Source organism: Labrus mixtus, chromosome 12, assembly GCF_963584025.1.
Source record: "Labrus mixtus chromosome 12, fLabMix1.1, whole genome shotgun sequence".
Taxonomy (NCBI): domain Eukaryota; kingdom Metazoa; phylum Chordata; class Actinopteri; order Labriformes; family Labridae; genus Labrus; species Labrus mixtus.
The window spans coordinates 37843-62500 of NC_083623.1; the positions used below are offsets into that span (position 1 = coordinate 37843).

A 24658-nucleotide genomic window follows, 5' to 3' on the forward strand; every position below is an offset into this window, starting at 1 on the left:
GGAGGAGTTCCAGTTTAGGAACTTCAAAATCTCATCTCTTCTTTTGGCAGATGACATGGTTTTGTTTGCTTCCTCATGCTGGTACCTTAAGCAGGGATTGGGGCATTTTGCAGCTGAGTGCGAAGCGGCTGGATGGGGGTCAGCACCTCCAAGTTCGAGGCCATGGTACTCTGCCGGAAAACAGTGGATTGCTCCCTCTGGGTGGGGAGTGAGTCTTTGCCCCGAGCGAAGGAGTCTAAGTACTTTGGGGTCTTGTTCTCGAATGAGGGAATATTGGATCATGAGAAAGACAGGCGAATTGGCTCAGTGGCGGAAATAATGCGGGCATGAGATCCCAGATACGGAGGGAGTCTGGGCTCACCTTAGGAGTAGAGTAGCTGCTCCTTCGCATCAAATGAGTAGTAGAAAGAATGGTTCAGACATCTGATTAGGGTCCACCAGGACGCCTCCCTTTGGAAGTTTTCTGGGCATATCCAACTTGGAGGAGAGACCCAGAGTTCACTGGAGGGATTATATATCCTGTCTAGCCTGAGAACGCCTCAAACAACACCCCTGTCCTTCACACCTTCCAGCCCCCCTTTGTATTTTTTCCCTCCCCCACCCAACCCCTCATAGTGAACTCTTTGGACTCTGGTCCCGCACCACAGGAATGCACTTCCCCCTATGAGGTGAATTGCTCCATCCCCGCCCTGACGCTAACAACTGGCCAGGTTAAGAGACAGCTGGAGAAACTACACCTTAGCAAGGCTCCAGGCCCGGACGGCATCAGCCCAAGGGTTCTGAAGACCTGTGCCAGCCAGCTGTCTGAGATTCTGCAACACCTTTTCAACCTGAGTCTGAGCCAGGAGAGGATACCGGTGCTGTGGAAAACGTCCTGCTTGGTCCCGGTCCCAAAGAAGACGACACCATCTGATCTCAAGGACTATCGACCAGTGGCTCTCACATCTCATGTGATGAAAGTGTTGGAGAGGCTCGTCTTGACCCACCTCAGGCCGCAGGTGAAACCATTCCTTGACCCTCTACAATTTGCCTACCAGCCACACCTGGGAGTGGACGATGCCATCATCTACCTGCTGCAGCGTGCTCACTCACATCTGGAGGGAAACGGCTGCACTGTGAGAATCACTTTTTTTGATTTCTCCAGTGCATTCAACACCATCCAGCCACAACTGCTGGAAGAGAAGCTGCAGTTGATGGGTGTGGACTCGTCCATCATCTCCTGGATTACTGACTACCTGACAGACAGACCACAGTTTGTCTGACTTGGCAGTGTTCAGTCTGGAATGGTGGAGAGTAGTACAGGAGCTCCACAGGGGACTGTGCTGTCTCCTTTCCTTTTCACCTTGTACACCTCTGACTTTCAGTACAACTCCAGGTCATGCCACTTGCGGAAGTTTTCTGGTGACTCTGCGGTGGTGGGGTGTATAAGTGATGGGCAAGAGGGGGAGTACAGAGAGCTGGTGGATAACTTTGTGGAGTGGACAGGAAGAAATCACCTGATTTCGAACATGGATAAGACCAGGGAGATGGTGATCGACTTCAGAAGGAAGAGGACAGAGCCACCACCGCTGTGCATCCTGGGAGAGGATGTGTCTGTGGTGGAGGAGTACAAGTACCTGGGTGTCAACATAGACAACAAACTGAACTGGAAGGCCAACACTCAGACTGCGTACAAGAAGGGGATGAGCCGACTCTACTTTCTGAGGAAGCTGAGATCCTTCAACGTGTGCAGCAAGATGTTGGAGATCTTCTATCAGTCTGTTGTGGCCAGTGCACTGTTCTCTGCTGTGGTCTGCTGGGGGAGCAGCATTGGAGCTGGTGAATCAAAGAGACTGGACAAACTCATTAAGAAGGCCTGCTCTGTGATAGGCTGCAAGCTGGACTCTTATGTAGTGGTGACAGAGAGGAGGACTCTGAACAAACTGTTATCCATTATGGATAATCCTGATCACCCTCTGCACACCCTACTGTACAAACAGCGGAGCAGCTTCTCCAACAGACTGATACAACTCTGCTGTCACAAGGACAGATACAAGAAATCTTTCTTACCGAAGGCCATAACTCTGTACAACAGCTCACCTCATGCGAGCAGAGAACTGTCATCATGATAATATCTGTCTCTCCATACTGTAATCTGTTCTGCACATGTTACATTTACAAATTATCCCTGCACTCAAGTTCACTTCATTTGTCTACTCGCCGTTATATTGTATAGTTTCTGTTGATAATATGTCTACACTCCTGCACTTTAACTTATGTCAATATTGTCCATTTACTACTCTGTTTTTGCACATTTACATTCAATCTTCCATATTTAATTTATAACCATTTACGACTCTGTTTTTGCACATTTACATTTAATCTTCCATATTTAATCTTCCATATATAATCTTCCTATTTAAGACTAGTAATGTTTAGTTAAATCCTGGTTGAATATATTCACATTCTTAGTTTTGATATTTTTAGTACTTGTTTAATTTGTAGTTAATATTATATTGTGTTTAGATTTGCTAACATTGTGTTTTTTTACTCATATTGTGTGTTTGGATAACCTGCTGCTGTAACGCCACAATTTCCCAGTTTGGGATCAATAAAGTCATTCTATTCTATTCTATTCTATTCTAAAGATAAAATGAGCTTGATATGTTTACAAACTGATGACTAACACTAAAACTTAAAAGTTTGGACATAAAGCTTCAGTTTGAAGTTTGTAACTAGCAGTTGTTCACATTGTTTCTCTGAGGAACATCATCATGTTTGTTGTTTAGTTTACTTTACGATAGTTAAAAGATGTTTCTGAGTACTCTGAAATTTTGATGTGTCTGATTTCAGACAAAGGTTTGCAGACAAAAAGAGTCTTTTTCTTTTTTCTTTATCCGTAATTGGTGAAAATTTCCCTCTTCAATTAGAACCATTCAAACATCCCATAATAGTTGGCTTAATTTATGTTCATATATTACAGATGTTCAAATACTTTTTGGACTCCAGGTGTTATAGACCAATCCAATCTGTTATTTTATGAGAGATACTGAAGCTTTGAGTAAACTCAGTCAGTTGCATCAGACATACAAATCCATCAAACGAACTCTGCAAGCCATCTGAAGAGAAACATTTCTGTATGACAACCTTTAATGTTTGCTAACACGACGTGCAGGAGTTCGTCTGCTTTGTTTGATCATTCAAATAAATCATGCAATATCAGTTGTCTTGGACTTTTGTTTATGTTGCCGTGGTAACAAACATGTATGACTGGTTTTTGTTAGAATCAAAGTTTCAAATTTGGATGTCAACATTTCCTCCACCAATGTTTTACATGAGTCTACCAACATTATGCATGTAATGAATGAACCTGCTGCTCCTGTGTCTGTGTGTCACCCCCTGCTGGTCACAGTCTGTCAGTACAGCTCTCTGCAGTTTCTTTGTCTTCATTGTTTCTGTTCAGATGCCGAACAAAAGAGAAACCAGGAGGATAAAATCCCAGAGAAGAGATAAGGTTTCTGTGATGGCTGATAGTTTTTTAATTATTTTTTTAAACTTCTCTTTATTGGGGTTTTTTATTTTTTCAAATACTGATAAAAAAAAGAAATCTTACATATGTTTATTCATACCTCAAACCAACACAAAAAACTAAATGATAATAAATAAATAAAAAGATAAGATATAAAAAACATAAGTAAAAACAAATATAATACCAAAATAATAAGATTTAAATAGTAATAATAATATAACTTGGAGGATGTCTAGTGCTCTGGATTTTACTAAATTATTATTTCTTCACAGGGTTGTTTTTGTTATAGTAGTCTATAAATGGCTGCCATATTGAGTAAAACATATTTATCCTTCCTCTCAGGGTAAATTTTATTTTTTCTAACTGCAAATGCTTCATTACATCATTCATTAAAGCTTGACAAACTGGAGGATTTTTTTGTTTCCAGTTCAGCAGAATTATTCTTCTTGCTAACAGCGTCACAAAGCATATCACATTCTTCTGGTTGTTTGATAAGGAGAGCTCCATAGCAGCTGACCCAACCCCAAACATTGCAAGAACCGGGTCTGGGTTGATATGTTTCTGGAAAATCTCAGACAAACTTTGGAATATCTTGATCCAGTAGTTGGCAATGCTTGGACAAGTCCAGAACATACCATAAAATCCGGTGTATAAGACGCACCCTGTTTTTAAGGTCTCTTTGAGAGAAAGAAATACTTTAAACTGTTTTCCTGCGTGACGATTTATATTGTGTTCAGTGATGTCTACAACGTGCAGTTTCTGTGCAGCTGTGTCGTTCTTTAGTTGTGTCTGTTTTCTCTTTGTGGAGTTTGCGCTCCTACTAGCAACAGTACGGTAGTTGAGCTCTAAGCCTGCAGGCAAAGTTGGCAGAGGCACAGACCTGCTAGCTTGCAAGTCGCTCTGCCCGACTCTGCTGGTCACTCTTTAACTTTAATATAGGAGTCTTTCAATCAAAAGTGAACTCCACAAGTTTTATTTACGGAACAATATACCACTGTTTTCTGTAAATGCATGATTATGACCTCGTGAGGGAGAAAAGATGTGGAGAAAGTCGCGCAGCCAGCCCAAGACTGCATGTCTGCAGCCTGGTCTGTGTCGCCGTCTTTTCCAGCACAGCGTGCACTCAGCTTTCAATACACAATGAATGGGGATGTGTTTTTAATCACGTCAGGTCGCAGTGATAGGGGATGCTGCATCCGCTGTAATGACAACTCGTGTTTCAGTATTTTATACTGGTATATTGGTTGCACCGGTGTGTAAGACGCAGCCAACTTTTAAGACGAAAAAATAGGTATTAAAAGTGCGTCTTATACACCGGATTTTACGTTACTGTTAGTGAGGCTGGTACCTGTCCACAACGATCACAGAGTGGGTTTACAGCAGGGAACATTTTCGAAAGTTGAACTTTGATAGATGAAGCCTGTGTAAAATTTTGAATTGTATCAGTCCATGTCTGGATTAACCCTAACACATACAGATGAAGAGTGCACACCATCCTGAGCCTTTGTCCATTGGTTTCCTGAGATTTCCACTTCAAGGTCCTCCTGCCAAGACCCTTTTTTTAATGGATCAGGTAGGAGCACTGAGTTCATGATACATTCGTGGGGCTGATCCAGGAAGGACGGGAACCTTTCCTTAACAAAACTTCGGATTTGCAAATATTTGAAGAAGTTTCTATTATGCATGCTGAATTTGTCCTGTAACTGTATATCTTATCAGTAAACAGATCTTGTATGGATTGTATTCCTTCCAGGTGCCATTGGTTAAATGTAGAATCTAAAAGTGACGGAGTGAATGTATGATTGTTACTAAGTGGAATGTGTACTGAACATTCTTTCCAATGAAAGTGTTTCTTTATCTGGGTCCAGATTTTCACTGAATGGGAAACAACTGGATTGGAGGAGGTAATGCCGAATATATCAGAGTTTTTAGTGAAGTGGGGTGATGGCTGTTAGTTTTTGGTCTTCATATTTAAAACACGTCGACTTCTCTCAACCAACTAAAGACAAAGAACCAAATGGTCTGACTGAGCAACAGCTTAATGAACTTTTGATCATCAGAGGTTTCAATCATCAATCTCTCCTAAATATTCATGTAAGGTCAATAAGCGTGCACTCACACTTGGTATGGTACAACTTTGCCTAATTGTGAGTGCGCACTAAGATGATTGTAAGCAGTCAACGTTGAAAACTTTGCAGAGTGTCTGTCAATGCAACAATAGAAAAACACGTTTATTTAATGTTCTGAAAACACAAAAAGTTTTCCACTGAAGGTTTGTTGTCATCTCGTTTCTCGTGCTCTCTGTGGTTTCCTGGGGCGAGCTCTGGTCCTGGTCTCAGCTCTTGAACTGGTCTCAGCTCTGGTCCTGGTCTTCCTCCTAAGAGGTGATTTGTCGCTGAAGACTCGTCTCTCCACGCTCTGCACCTCGTCGTACAGGTATCCCGGCGTCACGTCCAGAAGGAAGCTGAAGAGCTTCAGCAGCCAGATGAACGTCTGCGACAGCGTCGGCTCCACCTCCAAGTAATGACTCCTACAGTTCCTGTACAGAAGAAAAGAAGGGCTCTCGTTGGTCTTAAAGTCTGCAGCAGGTAAACAGACTGTAACGTCTGTTAGCAGGTAAACAGACTGTAACGTCTGCAGCAGATAAACAGGCTGTAACGTCTGCAGGTAAACAGACTTTAACGTCTGCAGGTAAACAGACTGTAACGTCTGCAGGTAAACAGACTGTAACGTCTGACGCAGGTAAACAGACTTTAACATCTGCAGCAGGTAAACAGACTGTAACGTCTGTTAACAGGTAAACAGACTGTAACGTCTGCAGGTAAACAGACTGTAACGTCTGTTAACAGGTAAACAGACTGTAACGTCTGTTAGCGGGTAAACATACTGTAACGTCTGTTAGCGGGTAAACAGACTGTAACGTCTGTTAGCGGGTAAACAGACTGTAACGTCTGTTAGCGGGTAAACAGACTGTAACGTCTGTTAGCGGGTAAACAGACTGTAACGTCTGTTAGCGGGTAAACATACGGTAACGTCTGCGGGTAAACATACGGTAACGTCTGTTAGCGGGTAAACATACGGTAACGTCTGCAGGTAAACATACTGTAACGTCTGTTAGCGGGTAAACAGACTGTAACGTCTGTTAGCGGGTAAACAGACTGTAACGTCTGTTAGCGGGTAAACATACGGTAACGTCTGCGGGTAAACATACGGTAACGTCTGTTAGCGGGTAAACATACGGTAACGTCTGTTAGCGGGTAAACATACTGTAACGTCTGTTAGCAGGTAAACAGACTGTAACGTCTGTTAGCAGGTAAACAGACTGTAACGTCTGCAGCAGGTAAACAGGCTGTAACGTCTGCAGGTAAACAGACTTTAACGTCTGCAGGTAAACAGACTGTAACGTCTGCAGGTAAACAGACTGTAACGTCTGACGCAGGTAAACAGACTTTAACATCTGCAGCAGGTAAACAGACTGTAACGTCTGCAGGTAAACAGACTGTAACGTCTGTTAACAGGTAAACAGACTGTAACGTCTGTTAGCGGGTAAACATACTGTAACGTCTGTTAGCGGGTAAACAGACTGTAACGTCTGTTAGCGGGTAAACAGACTGTAACGTCTGTTAGCGGGTAAACAGACTGTAACGTCTGTTAGCGGGTAAACAGACTGTAACGTCTGTTAGCGGGTAAACATACGGTAACGTCTGCGGGTAAACATACGGTAACGTCTGTTAGCGGGTAAACATACGGTAACGTCTGCAGGTAAACATACTGTAACGTCTGTTAGCGGGTAAACAGACTGTAACGTCTGTTAGCGGGTAAACAGACTGTAACGTCTGTTAGCGGGTAAACATACGGTAACGTCTGCGGGTAAACATACGGTAACGTCTGTTAGCGGGTAAACATACGGTAACGTCTGTTAGCGGGTAAACATACTGTAACGTCTGTTAGCAGGTAAACAGACTGTAACGTCTGCAGCAGGTAAACAGACTTTAACATCTGCAGCAGGTAAACAGACTGTAACGTCTGCAGGTAAACAGACTGTAACGTCTGTTAACAGGTAAACAGACTGTAACGTCTGTTAGCAGGTAAACATACTGTAACGTCTGTTAGCGGGTAAACAGACTGTAACGTCTGTTAGCGGGTAAACAGACTGTAACGTCTGTTAGCGGGTAAACAGACTGTAACGTCTGTTAGCGGGTAAACATACGGTAACGTCTGCGGGTAAACATACGGTAACGTCTGTTAGCGGGTAAACATACGGTAACGTCTGCAGGTAAACATACTGTAACGTCTGTTAGCGGGTAAACAGACTGTAACGTCTGTTAGCGGGTAAACAGACTGTAACGTCTGTTAGCGGGTAAACATACGGTAACGTCTGCGGGTAAACATACGGTAACGTCTGTTAGCGGGTAAACATACGGTAACGTCTGTTAGCGGGTAAACATACTGTAACGTCTGTTAGCAGGTAAACAGACTGTAACGTCTGCAGCAGGTAAACAGACTTTAACATCTGCAGCAGGTAAACAGACTGTAACGTCTGCAGGTAAACAGACTGTAACGTCTGTTAACAGGTAAACAGACTGTAACGTCTGTTAGCAGGTAAACATACTGTAACGTCTGTTAGCGGGTAAACAGACTGTAACGTCTGTTAGCGGGTAAACAGACTGTAACGTCTGTTAGCGGGTAAACAGACTGTAACGTCTGTTAGCGGGTAAACAGACTGTAACGTCTGTTAGCGGGTAAACATACGGTAACGTCTGCGGGTAAACATACGGTAACGTCTGTTAGCGGGTAAACATACGGTAACGTCTGCAGGTAAACAGACTGTAACGTCTGTTAGCGGGTAAACATACTGTAACGTCTGTTAGCGGGTAAACATACTGTAATGTCTGTTAGCGGGTAAACATACTGTAACGTCTGTTAGCGGGTAAACATACGGTAACGTCTGCGGGTAAACATACGGTAACGTCTGTTAGCGGGTAAACATACGGTAACGTCTGTTAGCGGGTAAACATACTGTAACGTCTGTTAGCGGGTAAACATACTGTAACGTCTGTTAGCGGGTAAACATACTGTAACGTCTGTTAGCGGGTAAACAGACTGTAACGTCTGTTAGCGGGTAAACATACTGTAACGTCTGTTAGCGGGTAAACATACTGTAACGTCTGCAGGTAAACAGACTGTAACGTCTGTTAACGGGTAAACAGACTGTAACTTCTGTTAACGGGTAAACAGACTGTAACGTCTGTTAGCGGGTAAACATACTGTAACGTCTGCAGGTAAACAGACTGTAACGTATGTTAGCAGGTAAACAGACTGTAATGTCTGTTAACAGGTAAACATACTGTAACGTCTGCAGGTAAACAGACTGTAGCGTCTGTTAACGGGTAAACAGACTGTAACTTCTGTTAACGGGTAAACAGACTAACGTCTGCAGCAGGTAAACAGACTGTAACGTCTGCAGCAGGTAAACAGACTGTAATGTCTGCAGGTAAACATACTGTAACGTCTGCAGCGGGTAAACAGACTGTAACGTCTGTTAACAGGTAAACAGACTGTAACGTCTGCAGCAGGTAAACAGACTGTAACGTCTGCAGCAGGTAAACAGACTGTAACGTCTGCAGGTAAACAGACTGTAACGTCTGCAGCAGGTAAACAGACTGTAACGTCTGCAGCAGGTAAACAGACTGTAACATCTGTTAACAGGTAAACAGACTGTAACGTCTGTTAACAGGTAAACAGACTGTAACGTCTGCAGGTAAACAGACTGTAACGTCTGTTAACAGGTAAACAGACTGTAACGTCTGCAGGTAAACAGACTGTAACGTCTGCAGCAGGTAAACAGACTGTAACGTCTGTTAGCAGGTAAACAGACTGTAACGTCTACAGGTAAACAGACTGTAACGTCTTCAGCGGGTAAACAGACTGTAACGTCTGTTAGCAGGTAAACAGACTGTAACGTCTGTTAGCAGGTAAACATACTGTAACGTCTGCAGGTAAACAGACTGTAACGTCTGCAGCAGGTAAACAGACTGTAACGTCTGTTAACAGGTAAACAGACTGTAACGTCTGCAGGTAAACAGACTGTAACGTCTGCAGCAGGTAAACAGACTGTAACGTATGTTAGCAGGTAAACAGACTGTAACGTATGTTAGCAGGTAAACAGACTGTAACGTCTGCAGGTAAACAGACTGTAACGTCTGTTAGCAGGTAAACATACTGTAATGTCTGCAGCGGGTAAACAGACTAACGTCTGCAGCAAAACAGACTGTAACGTCTGCAGCAGGTAAACAGACTGTAACGTCTGCAGCAGGTAAACAGACTGTAACGTCTGCAGCAGGTAAACAGACTGTAACGTCTGCAGGTAAACAGACTGTAACGTCTGTTAACAGGTAAACAGACTGTAACGTCTGCAGGTAAACAGACTGTAACGTCTACAGGTAAACAGACTGTAACGTCTGCTGCGGGTAAACAGGCTGTAACGTCTGCAGCAGGTAAACAGGCTGTAACGTCTGCTGCGGGTAAACAGGCTGTAACGTCTGCTGCGGGTAAACAGGCTGTAACGTCTGCAGCGGGTAAACAGGCTGTAACGTCTGCAGCGGGTAAACAGGCTGTAACGTCTGCAGCGGGTAAACAGGCTGTAATGTCTGCTGCGGGTAAACAGGCTGTAACGTCTGCAGCGGGTAAACAGGCTGTAATGTCTGCTGCGGGTAAACAGGCTGTAATGTCTGCTGCGGGTAAACAGGCTGTAACGTCTGCTGCGGGTAAACAGGCTGTAACGTCTGCAGCGGGTAAACAGGCTGTAATGTCTGCAGGTAAACAGACTGTAACGTCTGTTAACAGGTAAACAGACTGTAACGTCTGTTAGCGGGTAAACATACTGTAACGTCTGTTAGCGGGTAAACAGACTGTAACGTCTGTTAGCGGGTAAACATACGGTAACGTCTGCGGGTAAACATACGGTAACGTCTGTTAGCGGGTAAACATACGGTAACGTCTGCAGGTAAACAGACTGTAACGTCTGTTAGCGGGTAAACATACTGTAACGTCTGTTAGCGGGTAAACAGACTGTAACGTCTGTTAGCGGGTAAACAGACTGTAACGTCTGTTAGCGGGTAAACATACGGTAACGTCTGCGGGTAAACATACGGTAACGTCTGTTAGCGGGTAAACATACGGTAACGTCTGTTAGCGGGTAAACATACTGTAACGTCTGTTAGCGGGTAAACATACTGTAACGTCTGTTAGCGGGTAAACAGACTGTAACGTCTGTTAGCGGGTAAACATACTGTAACGTCTGTTAGCGGGTAAACATACTGTAACGTCTGTTAATGGGTAAACAGACTGTAACGTCTGTTAACGGGTAAACAGACTGTAACTTCTGTTAACGGGCAAACAGACTGTAACGTCTGTTAGCGGGTAAACATACTGTAACGTCTGCAGGTAAACAGACTGTAACGTATGTTAGCAGGTAAACAGACTGTAATGTCTGTTAACAGGTAAACATACTGTAACGTCTGCAGGTAAACAGACTGTAGCGTCTGTTAACGGGTAAACAGACTGTAACTTCTGTTAACGGGTAAACAGACTAACGTCTGCAGCAGGTAAACAGACTGTAACGTCTGCAGCAGGTAAACAGACTGTAACGTCTGCAGGTAAACATACTGTAACGTCTGTTAACAGGTAAACAGACTGTAACGTCTGTTAACAGGTAAACAGACTGTAACGTCTGTTAACAGGTAAACAGACTGTAACGTCTGCAGGTAAACAGACTGTAACGTCTGTTAACAGGTAAACAGACTGTAACGTCTGCAGGTAAACAGACTGTAACGTCTGCAGCAGGTAAACAGACTGTAACGTCTGTTAGCAGGTAAACAGACTGTAACGTCTACAGGTAAACAGACTGTAACGTCTTCAGCGGGTAAACAGACTGTAACGTCTGTTAGCAGGTAAACAGACTGTAACGTCTGTTAGCAGGTAAACATACTGTAACGTCTGCAGGTAAACAGACTGTAACGTCTGCAGCAGGTAAACAGACTGTAACGTCTGTTAACAGGTAAACAGACTGTAACGTCTGCAGGTAAACAGACTGTAACGTCTGCAGGTAAACAGACTGTAACGTCTGCAGCAGGTAAACAGACTGTAACGTCTGTTAACAGGTAAACAGACTGTAACGTCTGTTAACAGGTAAACAGACTGTAACGTCTGTTAACAGGTAAACAGACTGTAACGTCTGCAGGTAAACAGACTGTAACGTCTGCAGGTAAACAGACTGTAACGTCTGCAGCAGGTAAACAGACTGTAACGTATGTTAGCAGGTAAACAGACTGTAACGTATGTTAGCAGGTAAACAGACTGTAACGTCTGCAGGTAAACAGACTGTAACGTCTGTTAGCAGGTAAACATACTGTAATGTCTGCAGCGGGTAAACAGACTAACGTCTGCAGCAAAACAGACTGTAACGTCTGCAGCAGGTAAACAGACTGTAACGTCTGCAGCAGGTAAACAGACTGTAACGTCTGCAGGTAAACAGACTGTAACGTCTGTTAACAGGTAAACAGACTGTAACGTCTGCAGGTAAACAGACTGTAACGTCTACAGGTAAACAGACTGTAACGTCTGCTGCGGGTAAACAGGCTGTAACGTCTGCAGCGGGTAAACAGGCTGTAACGTCTGCTGCGGGTAAACAGGCTGTAACGTCTGCTGCGGGTAAACAGGCTGTAACGTCTGCTGCGGGTAAACAGGCTGTAACGTCTGCAGCGGGTAAACAGGCTGTAACGTCTGCAGCGGGTAAACAGGCTGTAATGTCTGCTGCGGGTAAACAGGCTGTAACGTCTGCAGCGGGTAAACAGGCTGTAATGTCTGCTGCGGGTAAACAGGCTGTAACGTCTGCAGCGGGTAAACAGGCTGTAATGTCTGCTGCGGGTAAACAGGCTGTAACGTCTGGTAGCAGGTAATGTGACTCATCTGAACTTTTAAACATGCAAAACCTAAACTTTGTAAACTTTAGGGTCCCTTATGTAGTTTTTTTTCCTCGTCCCTTCACAGCCGACCTACCTGCTGATGCAGGGTTTCAGTGCTGGATGCCAGTATGTCAGGTTAGATGGGGTCAGCACGTCATTCTTCAGGGTTACAGCTCCACCCAGTTTCATGTGGTGCATGCTGGGACCATCAGCTCCGTCTTTGCCCCCCCAATAGAACCTGAAGCTGGACGGACTGACTGGCTCTGCAGCTGTTGGGCGAGAGGAGAGCTTCTCGAAACAGAGCTGCAGCTGCTCGGCTATCCCTGCACACACAAACACAAACTCTGAGCCCATTTTCAACAGCGTCACGTTTAGTTTTTCTGCCTGAAGGAAGTTTTTGAATTCAAAGATTAGAGTTTGTTACGTGAAACAATACAAGGTATCATCAACACATGTTGACGTGTCATTCACAGACTTCTTCTCTAACTCAGATTCTTACGTCTCTTTTTGGTCATGACGTATTTCTCCTTCCTGTTCATGTGGAGAGGTTTCTGTGACCTCCACTGTTTCCTGTCAAGAGACACAGAAAATAAAAGCCTGTAAATATAAGTGATGGACTTTGTTGAAACAACAGTTTAGAAGAAGCTTTCCTGAAGAGTTTAAGGTCTCAAGTCTTCTTCAACACGATGTTCTTTTAGTCAAATGTGTTCCTGTTTAGGACACACTAACACGAGGAAAGCCCCACCGTGCCTGACCACGTTTGACCCCAAAGTCCAGGTGGTTTGACTGGAGTGAGTGTAGCGTACCGCACTCAAGCACGCTACACTTCCTCTGCCCTGGCGCTTTAGCAAAGTACGGCTGCTCATGCACAAGCCAAGTAACTAACGTGGACATGACGTATAATCCATCTCCGCCTCCCAATCTGTCAACAAAGTAAATACCTGAAGAGGTATGACATCACAGTTATTTTTAAGTTTCTGTGCCTTTATTGGAGAGATAGGACAGTGGATAGAGTTGGAAATAAGGGAGAGAGAGAGTGGGGAAAGACATGCTGATTTTAAAATGACATCTTTAAAAGACAGGTGTGCAGGAGAGGAAGTCATCCCTTAACCCGACAGGAGTGTAGGACTCGTGCTGTTCATACTTTAGTATCTACAGTCGGTGTCTCACCTGGCGAGGTCTCGGTCTCTCCTGTCCTGAGCTCGGATCAGAGCGGCCTGCAGAAGTCTGAACCACCTCCTCAGGCTGAACACGCTTCCTGTCAAACAACTCAAACGTTATTTAACCGTTAAGAAACACGGATGGATAGACCCATCCTCAGAACGAGAGTATTCTTCAACTTCTGTCATTTTTATTTTTCTTCAGAGGATTTTCAAATAAGAGCTTGTTTTTAAACAATGATCAAATGTGAATTGAAAGTTATGTCTTAAAGGCTGAATGTGCAACATATCACATTTAAATGTAGAAATCAAGTATCTCCTCTGAAAATAACTCTGTGAGTCATGACTGTCTACAATGGGTGTAACACCCGAGTCCCACTGTCTGTGATGTTTTCAGAGTCCTATCTTCACTTTGTTATATCATATAACATACTGTACTCACTGCATAACTGTGTTTCTAGATCACGCTCAATTCAGGTAAATTTACATGCAGTGTGAAGATACACGCATAATAAAGATCGCTAGCATTAGCATGCTAACACAACAATGCAGCGCCAGTTGTTTTGGTTTCATGCTGGTGCTCAAGGGCGACATCTGCTGGATCAAAAAGTTGCATAGTCTTCCTTTAAAGAGATAATAACAGGTTTAATATTTATTCACCAGCTCACCTGAGTCGTCTTGATCGCCCGCCTCGTTTGATAAATCCCTGAAATACACAAATAAAACACCTTCACAAACAAACTTTGCTAACCCTAACCCATGTTGTTAAAAACTTAATTGAAACTGTCTGAAAAACATGATGTCCTTTCTTATTCGTCTCTGACAAACGGCCAATCAGAAACGTTCCCTGAATGTAATTAAATCATGCCGTGTTCCAACATTGACGAACTTACTGATGTCGTCAGCTGTTATGTTTCTTTTTGTGTGGTTAATGTAATACCTGTGAGGTTGTATTGTTACGGCAACACTGTCCCTGATAGGTTGTATGGCATGGCTGTCAAGCTAATAAGGGGGGCGGGCCTTCCTGCCTGGTTGAATGGCCAATGACTGGGCAGCCACCGTCTTGATTATCTGCTGGTAGGGAAACCTCAGTGTAATCATAGGTGCCCAACAAAGCAGTCTCACTGACCTCTACAACAAACATGTTCAGCAAAAGGCAAAAACCATGACATCAGTCAGTGCTCACCCCCTTCACTCTGAGTTTCAGTTACTCCCATCGGGTTTTAGATTTCCCTCTTAAATCCAACAGATACAAATACTCTTTTGTCCCCAGTGCCATTTCCCTCCTTAATTCAGGTCAGTTATGAAGGCTGATCTTATTGTGTTTTTGTATGATTTGTATCCGACTGTGTTGTAAGAAGCACTTTTGATTCTTATCCCTGATGTATACTAACAGTGAGCTGCTTATATTTATTTTGATGAAAGCTGCTATGAGTCAATGATCTTGGTTGTTTCTCGGGGATGCTGTATTTAGTGCCTCTTGTATTTTCACTCTGTGTACTTTTGTCCTTTGTCTTTTTACTGTGTGCAAAACCAATCGCCCTCCAGGAACAAATCAAGTTGAAATCCTCGTAATCATTGGTCGACTCAATTTTGATTGGAGGATCAGATCAGATTTACCACTCCGTGTGGTCGTCCAGGCCAAAGACCAGCTTCATGGTGACGATGACCAAGGCCGCGGTCTGCACGTCGTACCGTGGCAGGACGGAGCGAGATGAAGGGTCCAAAGTGTGGAGTGTTTGATCTGCCATGTCAGCACGCTCCAACAGCCTGCAGAGCCACGGGTGAAGATCATCTGAGAGGAGATAAATAATAATCAATATCATCCAAACGTCAAAGAGTCAGCTCACAATGTCTAACATTCATGAGTGCTGTTACCAGGCAGATTAGCATCCGTCAGGTAGCGCAGGCTGAGCAGGGCGGGGTGTAGCAGACTCTGACGGCTGATTGGAGGAAAAGCAGGAAGTTTGAGCAACAGAATGAGCTTAAGAGCTTCCTGATGCACCACCCGGTGAGACGGGATGCTCTGAAGAGGAAAACAAATGTATGTCAAACAAACAGCATCAGACAGGAGACCTGAACAGAGAATCAAGAAGTGACTTATATCTGACCTCCACTCTGAAGATCAGCGAGTCTTTGCCTTCCAGCTTCATCTCTTCAGGAAGTTCCTCGTGAGCGTTGACGTATGGGACGTGACCTTCCTTCACCAACCTGAAACCAAACACAGCCAACGGTTCCAGGACCTTCAAAGACTTTGCAGGACCAAAATGGAGAGGTTCAATACCACAAAACCTGAGAAGGTGTGTTTAGTTACCTGAGCAGGTGTGTGTGTGTTTAGTTACCTGAGCAGGTGTGTGTGTCTTTAGTTACCTGAGCAGGTGTGTGTGTGTGTGTTTAGTTACCTGAGCAGGAGTGTGTGTTTAGTTACCTGAGCAGGTGTTGTGTGTGTTTAGTTACCTGAGCAGGTGTGTGTGTGTTTAGTTACCTGAGCAGGTGTGTGTGTGTTTAGTTACCTGAGCAGGTGTGTGTGTGTGTGTGTTTAGTTACCTGAGCAGGTGTTGTGTGTGTTTAGTTAACTGAGCAGGTGTGTGTGTGTGTGTTTAGTTACCTGAGCAGGTGGGTGTGTGTGTATTTAGTTACCTGAACAGGAGTGTGTGTTTAGTTACCTGAGCAGGTGTTGTGTGTGTTTAGTTACCTGAGCAGGTGTGTGTGTGTTTAGTTACCTGAGCAGGTGTGTGTGTGTGTGTGTGTTTAGTTACCTGAGCAGGTGTGTGTGTGTGTTTAGTTAACTGAGCAGGTGTGTGTGTGTGTGTTTAGTTACCTGAGCAGGTGGGTGTGTGTGTATTTAGTTACCTGAACAGGTGTGTGTGTGTGTTTAGTTACCTGAGCAGGTGTGTTTAGTTACCTGAGCAGGTGTGTGTGTTTAGTTACCTGAGCAGGTGTGTTTAGTTACCTGAGCAGGTGTGTGTGTGTGTGTGTTTAGTTACCTGAGCAGGTGTGTTTTGTTACCTGAGCAGGTGTGTGTGTGTGTGTGTGTGTGTGTTTAGTTACCTGAGCAGGTGTGTTTAGTTACCTGAGCAGGTGTGTGTAGTTACCTGAGCAGGTGTGTTTAGTTACCTGAGCAGGTGTGTGTGTGTTTAGTTACCTGAGCAGGTGTGTTTAGTTACCTGAGCAGGTGTGTGTGTGTTTAGTTACCTGAGCAGGTGTGTTTAGTTACCTGAGCAGGTGTGTGTGTGTTTAGTTACCTGAGCAGGTGTGTTTAGTTACCTGAGCAGGTGTGTGTAGTTACCTGAGCAGGTGTGTGTAGTTACCTGAGCAGGTGTGTGTGTGTGTGTGTGTGTGTGTGTTTAGTTACCTGAGCAGGTGTGTGTAGTTACCTGAGCAGGTGTGTGTAGTTACCTGAGCAGGTGTGTGTGTGTGTGTGTGTGTGTGTTTAGTTACCTGAGCAGGTGTGTTTAGTTACCTGAGCAGGTGTGTGTAGTTACCTGAGCAGGTGTGTGTGTGTTTAGTTACCTGAGCAGGTGTGTGTGTGTTTAGTTACCTGAGCAGGTGTGTGTGTGTGTTTAGTTACCTGAGCAGGTGTGTGTGTGTATGTTTAGTTACCTGAGCAGGTGTGTGTGTGTATGTGTTTAGTTACCTGAGCAGGTCGCTGAGCATTAGTGGTTCACGGCTCCAGGTGAGGGCGATGTGGATAAGGGCCAGAGTCTTCTTCATGCTCATCAGACCGCAGCCTCGCCTCAGCTGCGTCGACAAGTAGGAGGTGGCGTCCACCGAGCCCGAACACACCGACCAATCACTGTGGCTCTCTGAGCAGGTGAGGGAAAAAATAACAAACTCTGTTAATCAAACTTTAGTTTTATGTCATATAAACATGAGTACTTGTGCTGGGATATGGTACTCAATGCTGGTTTAGGATAAACTGGTAATTGATTTATTTGTCTTTTGGAAATGATTAGCTTTATTTTCACAGAGGATGATTGGTTGATCAACGTGGTTTGATTGTACCTGCGTTTGATCTGGCGGTGCTGGGCAGGTTCATCTCTCCGTCCGTTTCACTCGTTGTCATGTAGGGCGACTCGGCGCCACTTTCTGAGTCCGAGCCCGGGCATTTCTGACAGCAGAAGAGAGTTCAGCAATATTTAAAATCTGAATCCTATAAAACATCTTCAAATAAAGCGTTAAAACTCGCTCTTTTGGTGATCGTATTGTTGATTGAATCATCAAAGGTTCAGACTCCGTTGCTTCATCAGCATCCTCCACCACCACCACCAACACCATCACCACCACAACCACCAACACCACAACAACCCCCAACTCCACAACAACCCCCAACACCACCACAACCACCAACACCACCACTATCACCACCACAACCACCAACACCACCTCCATCACCACCACAACCCCCAACACCACCACAACCCCCAACACCACCTCCATCACCACCACAACCCCCAACACCACCTCTATCACCACCACAACCACCAACACCACCACAACCCCCAACACCACCTCTATCACCACCACAACCACCAACACCACCTCCACCTCCATCACCACCTCCATCACCACCACAACCCCCAACACCACCACAACCCCCAACACCACCTCCATCACCACCACAACCACCAACACCACCACAACCCCCAACACCACCTCTATCACCACCACAACCACCAACACCACCTCCACCTCCATCACCACCTCCATCACCACCACAACCCCCAACACCACCACAACCCCCAACACCACCTCCATCACCACCACAACCACCAACACCACCACAACCCCCAACACCACCTCTATCACCACCACAACCACCAACACCACAACAACCCCCAACTCCACAACAACCCCCAACACCATCACTACCACTACCACCAACACCACTACCACCATCACAACCACCAACACCACCATAACAACCACCAACACCATCACTACCACCAACACCACTACCACCATCACAACCAACATCAACAACACCACCACTACCACCATCACAACCACCAACACCACTACCACCATCACAACCACCAACACCATCACAACCAACATCAAGAACACCACTACCACCATCACAACCACCAACACCATCACAACCACCACCAACATCAACACCACTACCACCACCAACATCAACACCACGACCATCACAACAACAACTAACACCATAACAACCACCAACACAATGACAATCACCATCGCAGCAACAACTAACACCATCACAACCACCAACACCATCACAACCACCAACACAATGACAATCACCATCACAACAACAACTAACACCATCACAACCACCAACACCATCACAACCACCAACACAATGACAATCACCATCACAACAACAACTAACACCATCACAACCACCAACACAATGACAATCACCATCGCAACAACAACTAACACCATCACAACCACCAACACCATCACAACCACCAAGACAATGACAATCACCATCACAACAACAACTAACACCATCACAACCACCAACACAATGACAATCACCATCACAACAACAACTAACACCATAACAACCCCCATCACCACCTCCATCACCACCACAACCACCAACACCACAACAACCCCCAACTCCACAACAACCCCCCAACACCACCTCTATCACCACCACAACCACTACTATCACCACCACAACCACCTCTATCACCACCAACACCACCACTATCACCACAACAACCACCAACACAACCACAACCACCATCACAACCACCAACACATCACAACTACCACCAACACAACCACAACAACAACCAACACCATCACAACCACCATCATAACCACCAACACCATCACAACCACCATCACAACCACCACCAACATCAACAACACCACTACCACCATCACAACCACCAACACCATCACAACCACCACCATCAACAACACCACTACCACCATCACAACCACCAACACCATCACATACCACCACCACCAACATCAACATCACCACTACCACCATCATAACCACCAACACCACTACCACCATAACAACCACCAACACCATCACTACCACCAACACCACTACCACCATCACAACCACCACCAACATCAACAACACCACCACTACCACCATCACAACCACCAACACCACTACCACCATCACAACCACCAACACCATCACAACCACCATCAACAACACCACTACCACCATCACAACCACCAACACCATCACAACCACCATCAACAACACCACTACCACCATCACAACCACCAACACCATCACAACCACCATCAACAACACCACTACCACCATCACAACCACCATCACAACCACCACCAACATCAACAACACCACTACCACCATCACAACCACCAACACCATCACAACCACCACCAACATCAACAACACCACTACCACCACCAACATCAACAACACCACTACCACCATCACAACCACCAACACCATCACAACCACCACCAACAACACCACTACCACCATCACAACCACCAACACCATCACAACCACCATCAACAACACCACGACCATCACAACAACAACTAACACCATAACAACCACCAACACAATGACAATCACCATCGCAACAACAACTAACACCATCACAACTACCAACACAATGACAACCACCAACACAATGACAATCACCATCACAACAACAACTAACACCATAACAACCACCAACACAATCACCATCGCCATCACAACAACAACAACTAACAACTATCGGGCTCCTCTCCTCTGGAACCGCCTTCCAGCCGGGGTCCGGGAGGCAGACACAGTCTGTATTTTTAAGATTAGACTTAAAACTTTCCTTTTTGATAAATCTTATAGTTAGGGCTGGTGCTGGTGTAGACCAGCTCTTAGTTATGCTGCTATAGGCTTAGACTACCGGGGGAACTGGCACCTTGAGCTCCTCTCTCTCTCTCTCTCTCTCTCTCTGCATATACAGTACATCATATTACTGCATGTATCTATCTATAAATCTCAGTCACTAACCACCTACTTTCCTGGGAGCTCTTGAGCTCTCCTAGGCTCCTCAAGATCATCGGTTGACGGCTTGCCAGAACAACCCCCACCCCACCACTACCCCCTCCCCACCGGATCGTGGGTTGGCGGCCTGCCAGAACAACCCCCCACACCCCCTCCCCTCCCCACCGGATTGCTGATGGACGGTCTACCTCCCCCCACCCCCTTGCTCTCTATCCCTCTTCCTGCATCTTATCCCATCTCTCCCCCTATCCCTTTCCAAGCCCGGCGCAGTCTAGGCCTGTGAAGACTGTTTCGTCATGAGCCGGGGATCCGGCCGAAGATTTCTGCCTTTTAATAAGGCAGTTTTTTCTTACCACTGTAACTTTTGCTGCTTTGCTAAAGTGCTCATGATGGATAGGCCGGATCTTTGTAACATAGCAATAAGTAAGGTCCTTTACCTGCTTTTTGTAACATAACAATGAGTAAGGTCTTTTACCTGCTCTTTTGTAATGTTAACAGACAATGAGTAAGGTATTTTACCTGCTTCTTGTAAAGTGTCTCGAGATAACACTTGTTATGAGTTGACGCTATACAAATAAAAGTTGATTGATTGATTGATAACACCATAACAACCACCAACACAATCACCATCGCCATCACATGACGTTTATATAAGAACATAAAAAAAGAGTTGAAAACATTTAAAAAGTAATAATATGACGTAAAAGAATCTTTTACTGACCAGTTTAAACTGGGAGCTCCACACTGGTGTGTGTGTGAAGGCCTGATCACTCTTCTGCAGGTAGAGTCTCCACAGTTCACACAGCACCTGGTCCTGAAACACACACACACACACACACACACACACACACAGGTTACACTCAGTACTGATGACTCAGGGTTTTGTCGTCAGCAGAATAAAATCAGACCTTGAATTGTGTTTGGACTCCGAGTCTCAGCAGAGCGTCGGCTTGATTCTTCAAGATGAACTGAAAACCTTCACAGACCATCCACAGCCGCCCACGCTCTACACACACACACACACACACACACACACACACACACACACACACACACACACACACACACACACACACACACACACTTAAAGTGGCGCTGTCAAACTATTTAAATTTGATTGGCATGTTTGAAATTTCAAAATAAATGAAAACAGTGAGTAGTGAAAACGGACCGCTCCTCTTGGTTCTGCTCCCTCTGCCGATGGTGGAGATCCTGGAGGATCCGGCGGTGACGGTAGGGTCCACCACCTCTCTGGTTCTCTGAAGACCAAAGGAAACGGTCACAGGATATAATATATTTATATTTATAAATCTTATACCCTTGGAAAGCCGTTTCAGTTCCCTTTTAAATGGTGCCACATTTGTAACAAATATGCATTTTTGGGATGAGCAGCAGAGCTGAGTATGTGAAAAACTTGCCAAATCTTCTCTGCCAAACAGCTTATTCTGCTGTTCACTCTTGTTTGTTGTAGTTTAGTGGATTGGATGAAGTCTGAAGAAACAAGACAGACTGGCAATTCATCAGTTTCTTCATTTAACAAACAGGAGCCTCAGTAGCATGTAGAAGAACCATACACAGCAGGGTTAGGGTTAGTGCTCCTCCTCCTCCTGCTGGTCACCAACCTGGCCCCTCCTCCTCCTGCTGGTCACACACTGCTGTGGGATGGCATCTTATTCTTCATCCAGCATTAATCACATGTCAGCCAATGTGGTTGTGTTGGTCACTCTGGCATGAACATCACGCCCAAGCTGACCCCACAAAGTGTTCAAAGGGGTAGAGGTCAGGACTGCAGGCGGGACATCCTATCCTCTCCACTCTCAGATTCTGGAGGTAGTCTCTGATAAACCCCGGTCTGTGGGGTCATCTTGGAGGATAGAGTTCTGTCTCAGACTGTGGAGATATGGGACTGCCACTGGTTGCAGAATCTCATCTCGATATCTGTCTGCATTGAGATTGACTCTGATGATGACGAGTCTCCTTTTTCCAGTGAGGGAGAACCCGCCCCACACCACCAAAAGCTGTTACCCTATTGGTGCAGCAATCAGCAGAGCGTTCTCAGCGTCACCTCCACACTGTGACCTTATGATCCAACTGCCAGAATCTGGACTCACCAGAACATAACGTTCCTCCACATGTTCAGGTTCCAGTGCACATGTTGCTGACAGCAGAACAAATGGGCCTGATGGTGAAGTCATGACAGGCCCCCTGGCAGCCCAATGAGACCAGAGATGGCATATGCAGAGAAGATTTGGCAAGTTGTTCATAGGCGCAACCCACATACTCAGCTCTGCTGCTCATCCCAGTGTCAGACAACACTGCCACCTGCTGACAGGAGAAGGTACTGCAGCTGGGGGACAACCTAAGGGATGAGTTTCATTTCTCCCTAAACAGATACAAGGACCACAGCCTCCGTACAAACAAACCACTAGGCCAAAGACGCCCTCTGGCAGGTTTCTTAGGTTTTACTCAAACTGACTAACTGTTAACCCAGAGATAGAAAGAGTTAAAACTATTTCCTGTTTACAGCACGTCGGTATGTTTCAGTTACCCGGGGGTCAGAACCCCCCCACATTGTGTCCACATCATTAAGTCCCACAGAGGGGGGGTTAGGGTTAGAGGTCATCATGTGAGGGAGTCCAACAGACCATAATAAGAGCGTAATGGTAACAGTTCATATTAATGAATAACCAGCTTCATGGGACCGTTCAGCGTGATCTCCTTTGCCAGGGTTTGTGAAGACAGATGACCACGATGACCCCCCCGCTGTGTAGCGAAGGCCTGAACCTGTTCGGATCAGCTGTTGTTGTTGTTGTTGTTTACCTCGATGACGTTGTGGCAGGACCTGCAGTAGAAACGACCCTCGTCTGATACGCCCCAAGCCACCGCTGAGCACTGGGCGCAGGGCTCCGTGTACCCGGCCTGCAGGAACACACAGAGACACAGTTGGTTTGATAAACATCTGGAAAACTCTCAACAAGAGACGAGACGTTTAAAGATTATTTTAGCTATGAAATATAGAAATATTAAATAAACCTCTCTGAACGTTCTCGGAGCAGATTGAACCAACAAGACATTTTCTTCAGGGCAGTGACCTTTGACCTTTATGAAACAGGATTTTAAACCTGCTAACCTCAGTTTGTTTATTTTATTTCTATTAAACTCACTCTTTAATTATTTTCGGCTTTTTCTTAAACTCTCGTATTTCCTTTACTCTGTGTCCTGCTGAACGATTCTCTAATTAATTACCTCTTTATTTGACTCTTTAATTATCTCTTTATTTGATTCTTTAATTACCTCTTTATTTGATTCTTTAATTATCTCTTTATTTGATTCTTTAATTACCTCTTTATTTGATTCTTTAATGATCTCTTTATTTGATTCTTTATTTGATTCTTTAATGATCTCTTTATTTGATTATTTAATTATCTCTTTAATTATCTCTTTATTTGATTCTCTAATTATCTCTTTATTTGATTCTTTAATTACCTCTTTATTTGATTCTTTAATTACCTCTTTATTTGATTCTTTAATTACCTCTATTTGATTCTCTAATTATCTCTTTATTTGATTCTCTAATTACCTCTTTAATTACGTCTTTATTTGATTCTCTAATTACCTCTTTAATTACGTCTTTATTTGATTCTCTAATTATCTCTTTATTTGATTCTTTAATTACCTCTATTTGATTCTCTAATTATCTCTTTATTTGATTCTCTAATTACGTCTTTAATTACCTCTTTATTTGATTCTCTAATTATCTCTTTATTTGATTCTTTAATTACCTCTTTATTTGATTCTCTTATTACCTCTTTATTTGATTCTCTAATTACGTCTTTAATTATCTCTTTATTTGATTCTCTAATTACGTCTTTAATTACCTCTTTATTTGATTCTCTAATTATCTCTTTATTTGATTCTTTAATTATCTCTTTATTTGATTCTCTTATTACCTCTTTATTTGATTCTCTAATTACGTCTTTAATTACCTCTTTATTTGATTCTCTAATTATCTCTTTATTTGATTCTTTAATTACCTCTTTATTTGATTCTTTAA

At 44.3% G+C, this 24658-nt stretch overlaps 1 protein-coding gene across 1 annotated transcript in view; it reads right to left on the reverse strand.

The window, feature by feature from the left end:
* Nucleotides 1–5712: 5712 nt before the first annotated feature.
* Nucleotides 5713–24658, reverse strand: part of taf1b (TATA box binding protein (Tbp)-associated factor, RNA polymerase I, B) — a 19887-nt gene continuing 941 nt past the window's right edge. The window contains exons 2-15 of the mRNA XM_061051433.1: nt 23425–23523; nt 21776–21863; nt 21513–21610; nt 21326–21418; nt 17640–17745; nt 17272–17440; nt 15746–15845; nt 15513–15660; nt 15255–15429; nt 14303–14340; nt 13645–13732; nt 12974–13044; nt 12569–12797; nt 5713–6047 (exon numbers count right to left, since the gene is read on the reverse strand). Coding sequence (XP_060907416.1) covers nt 5789–6047; nt 12569–12797; nt 12974–13044; nt 13645–13732; nt 14303–14340; nt 15255–15429; nt 15513–15660; nt 15746–15845; nt 17272–17440; nt 17640–17745; nt 21326–21418; nt 21513–21610; nt 21776–21863; nt 23425–23523 — 1761 coding nt within the window. The 3' untranslated portion in view covers nt 5713–5788. The remainder of the gene's footprint in view (nt 6048–12568; nt 12798–12973; nt 13045–13644; nt 13733–14302; nt 14341–15254; nt 15430–15512; nt 15661–15745; nt 15846–17271; nt 17441–17639; nt 17746–21325; nt 21419–21512; nt 21611–21775; nt 21864–23424; nt 23524–24658) is intronic.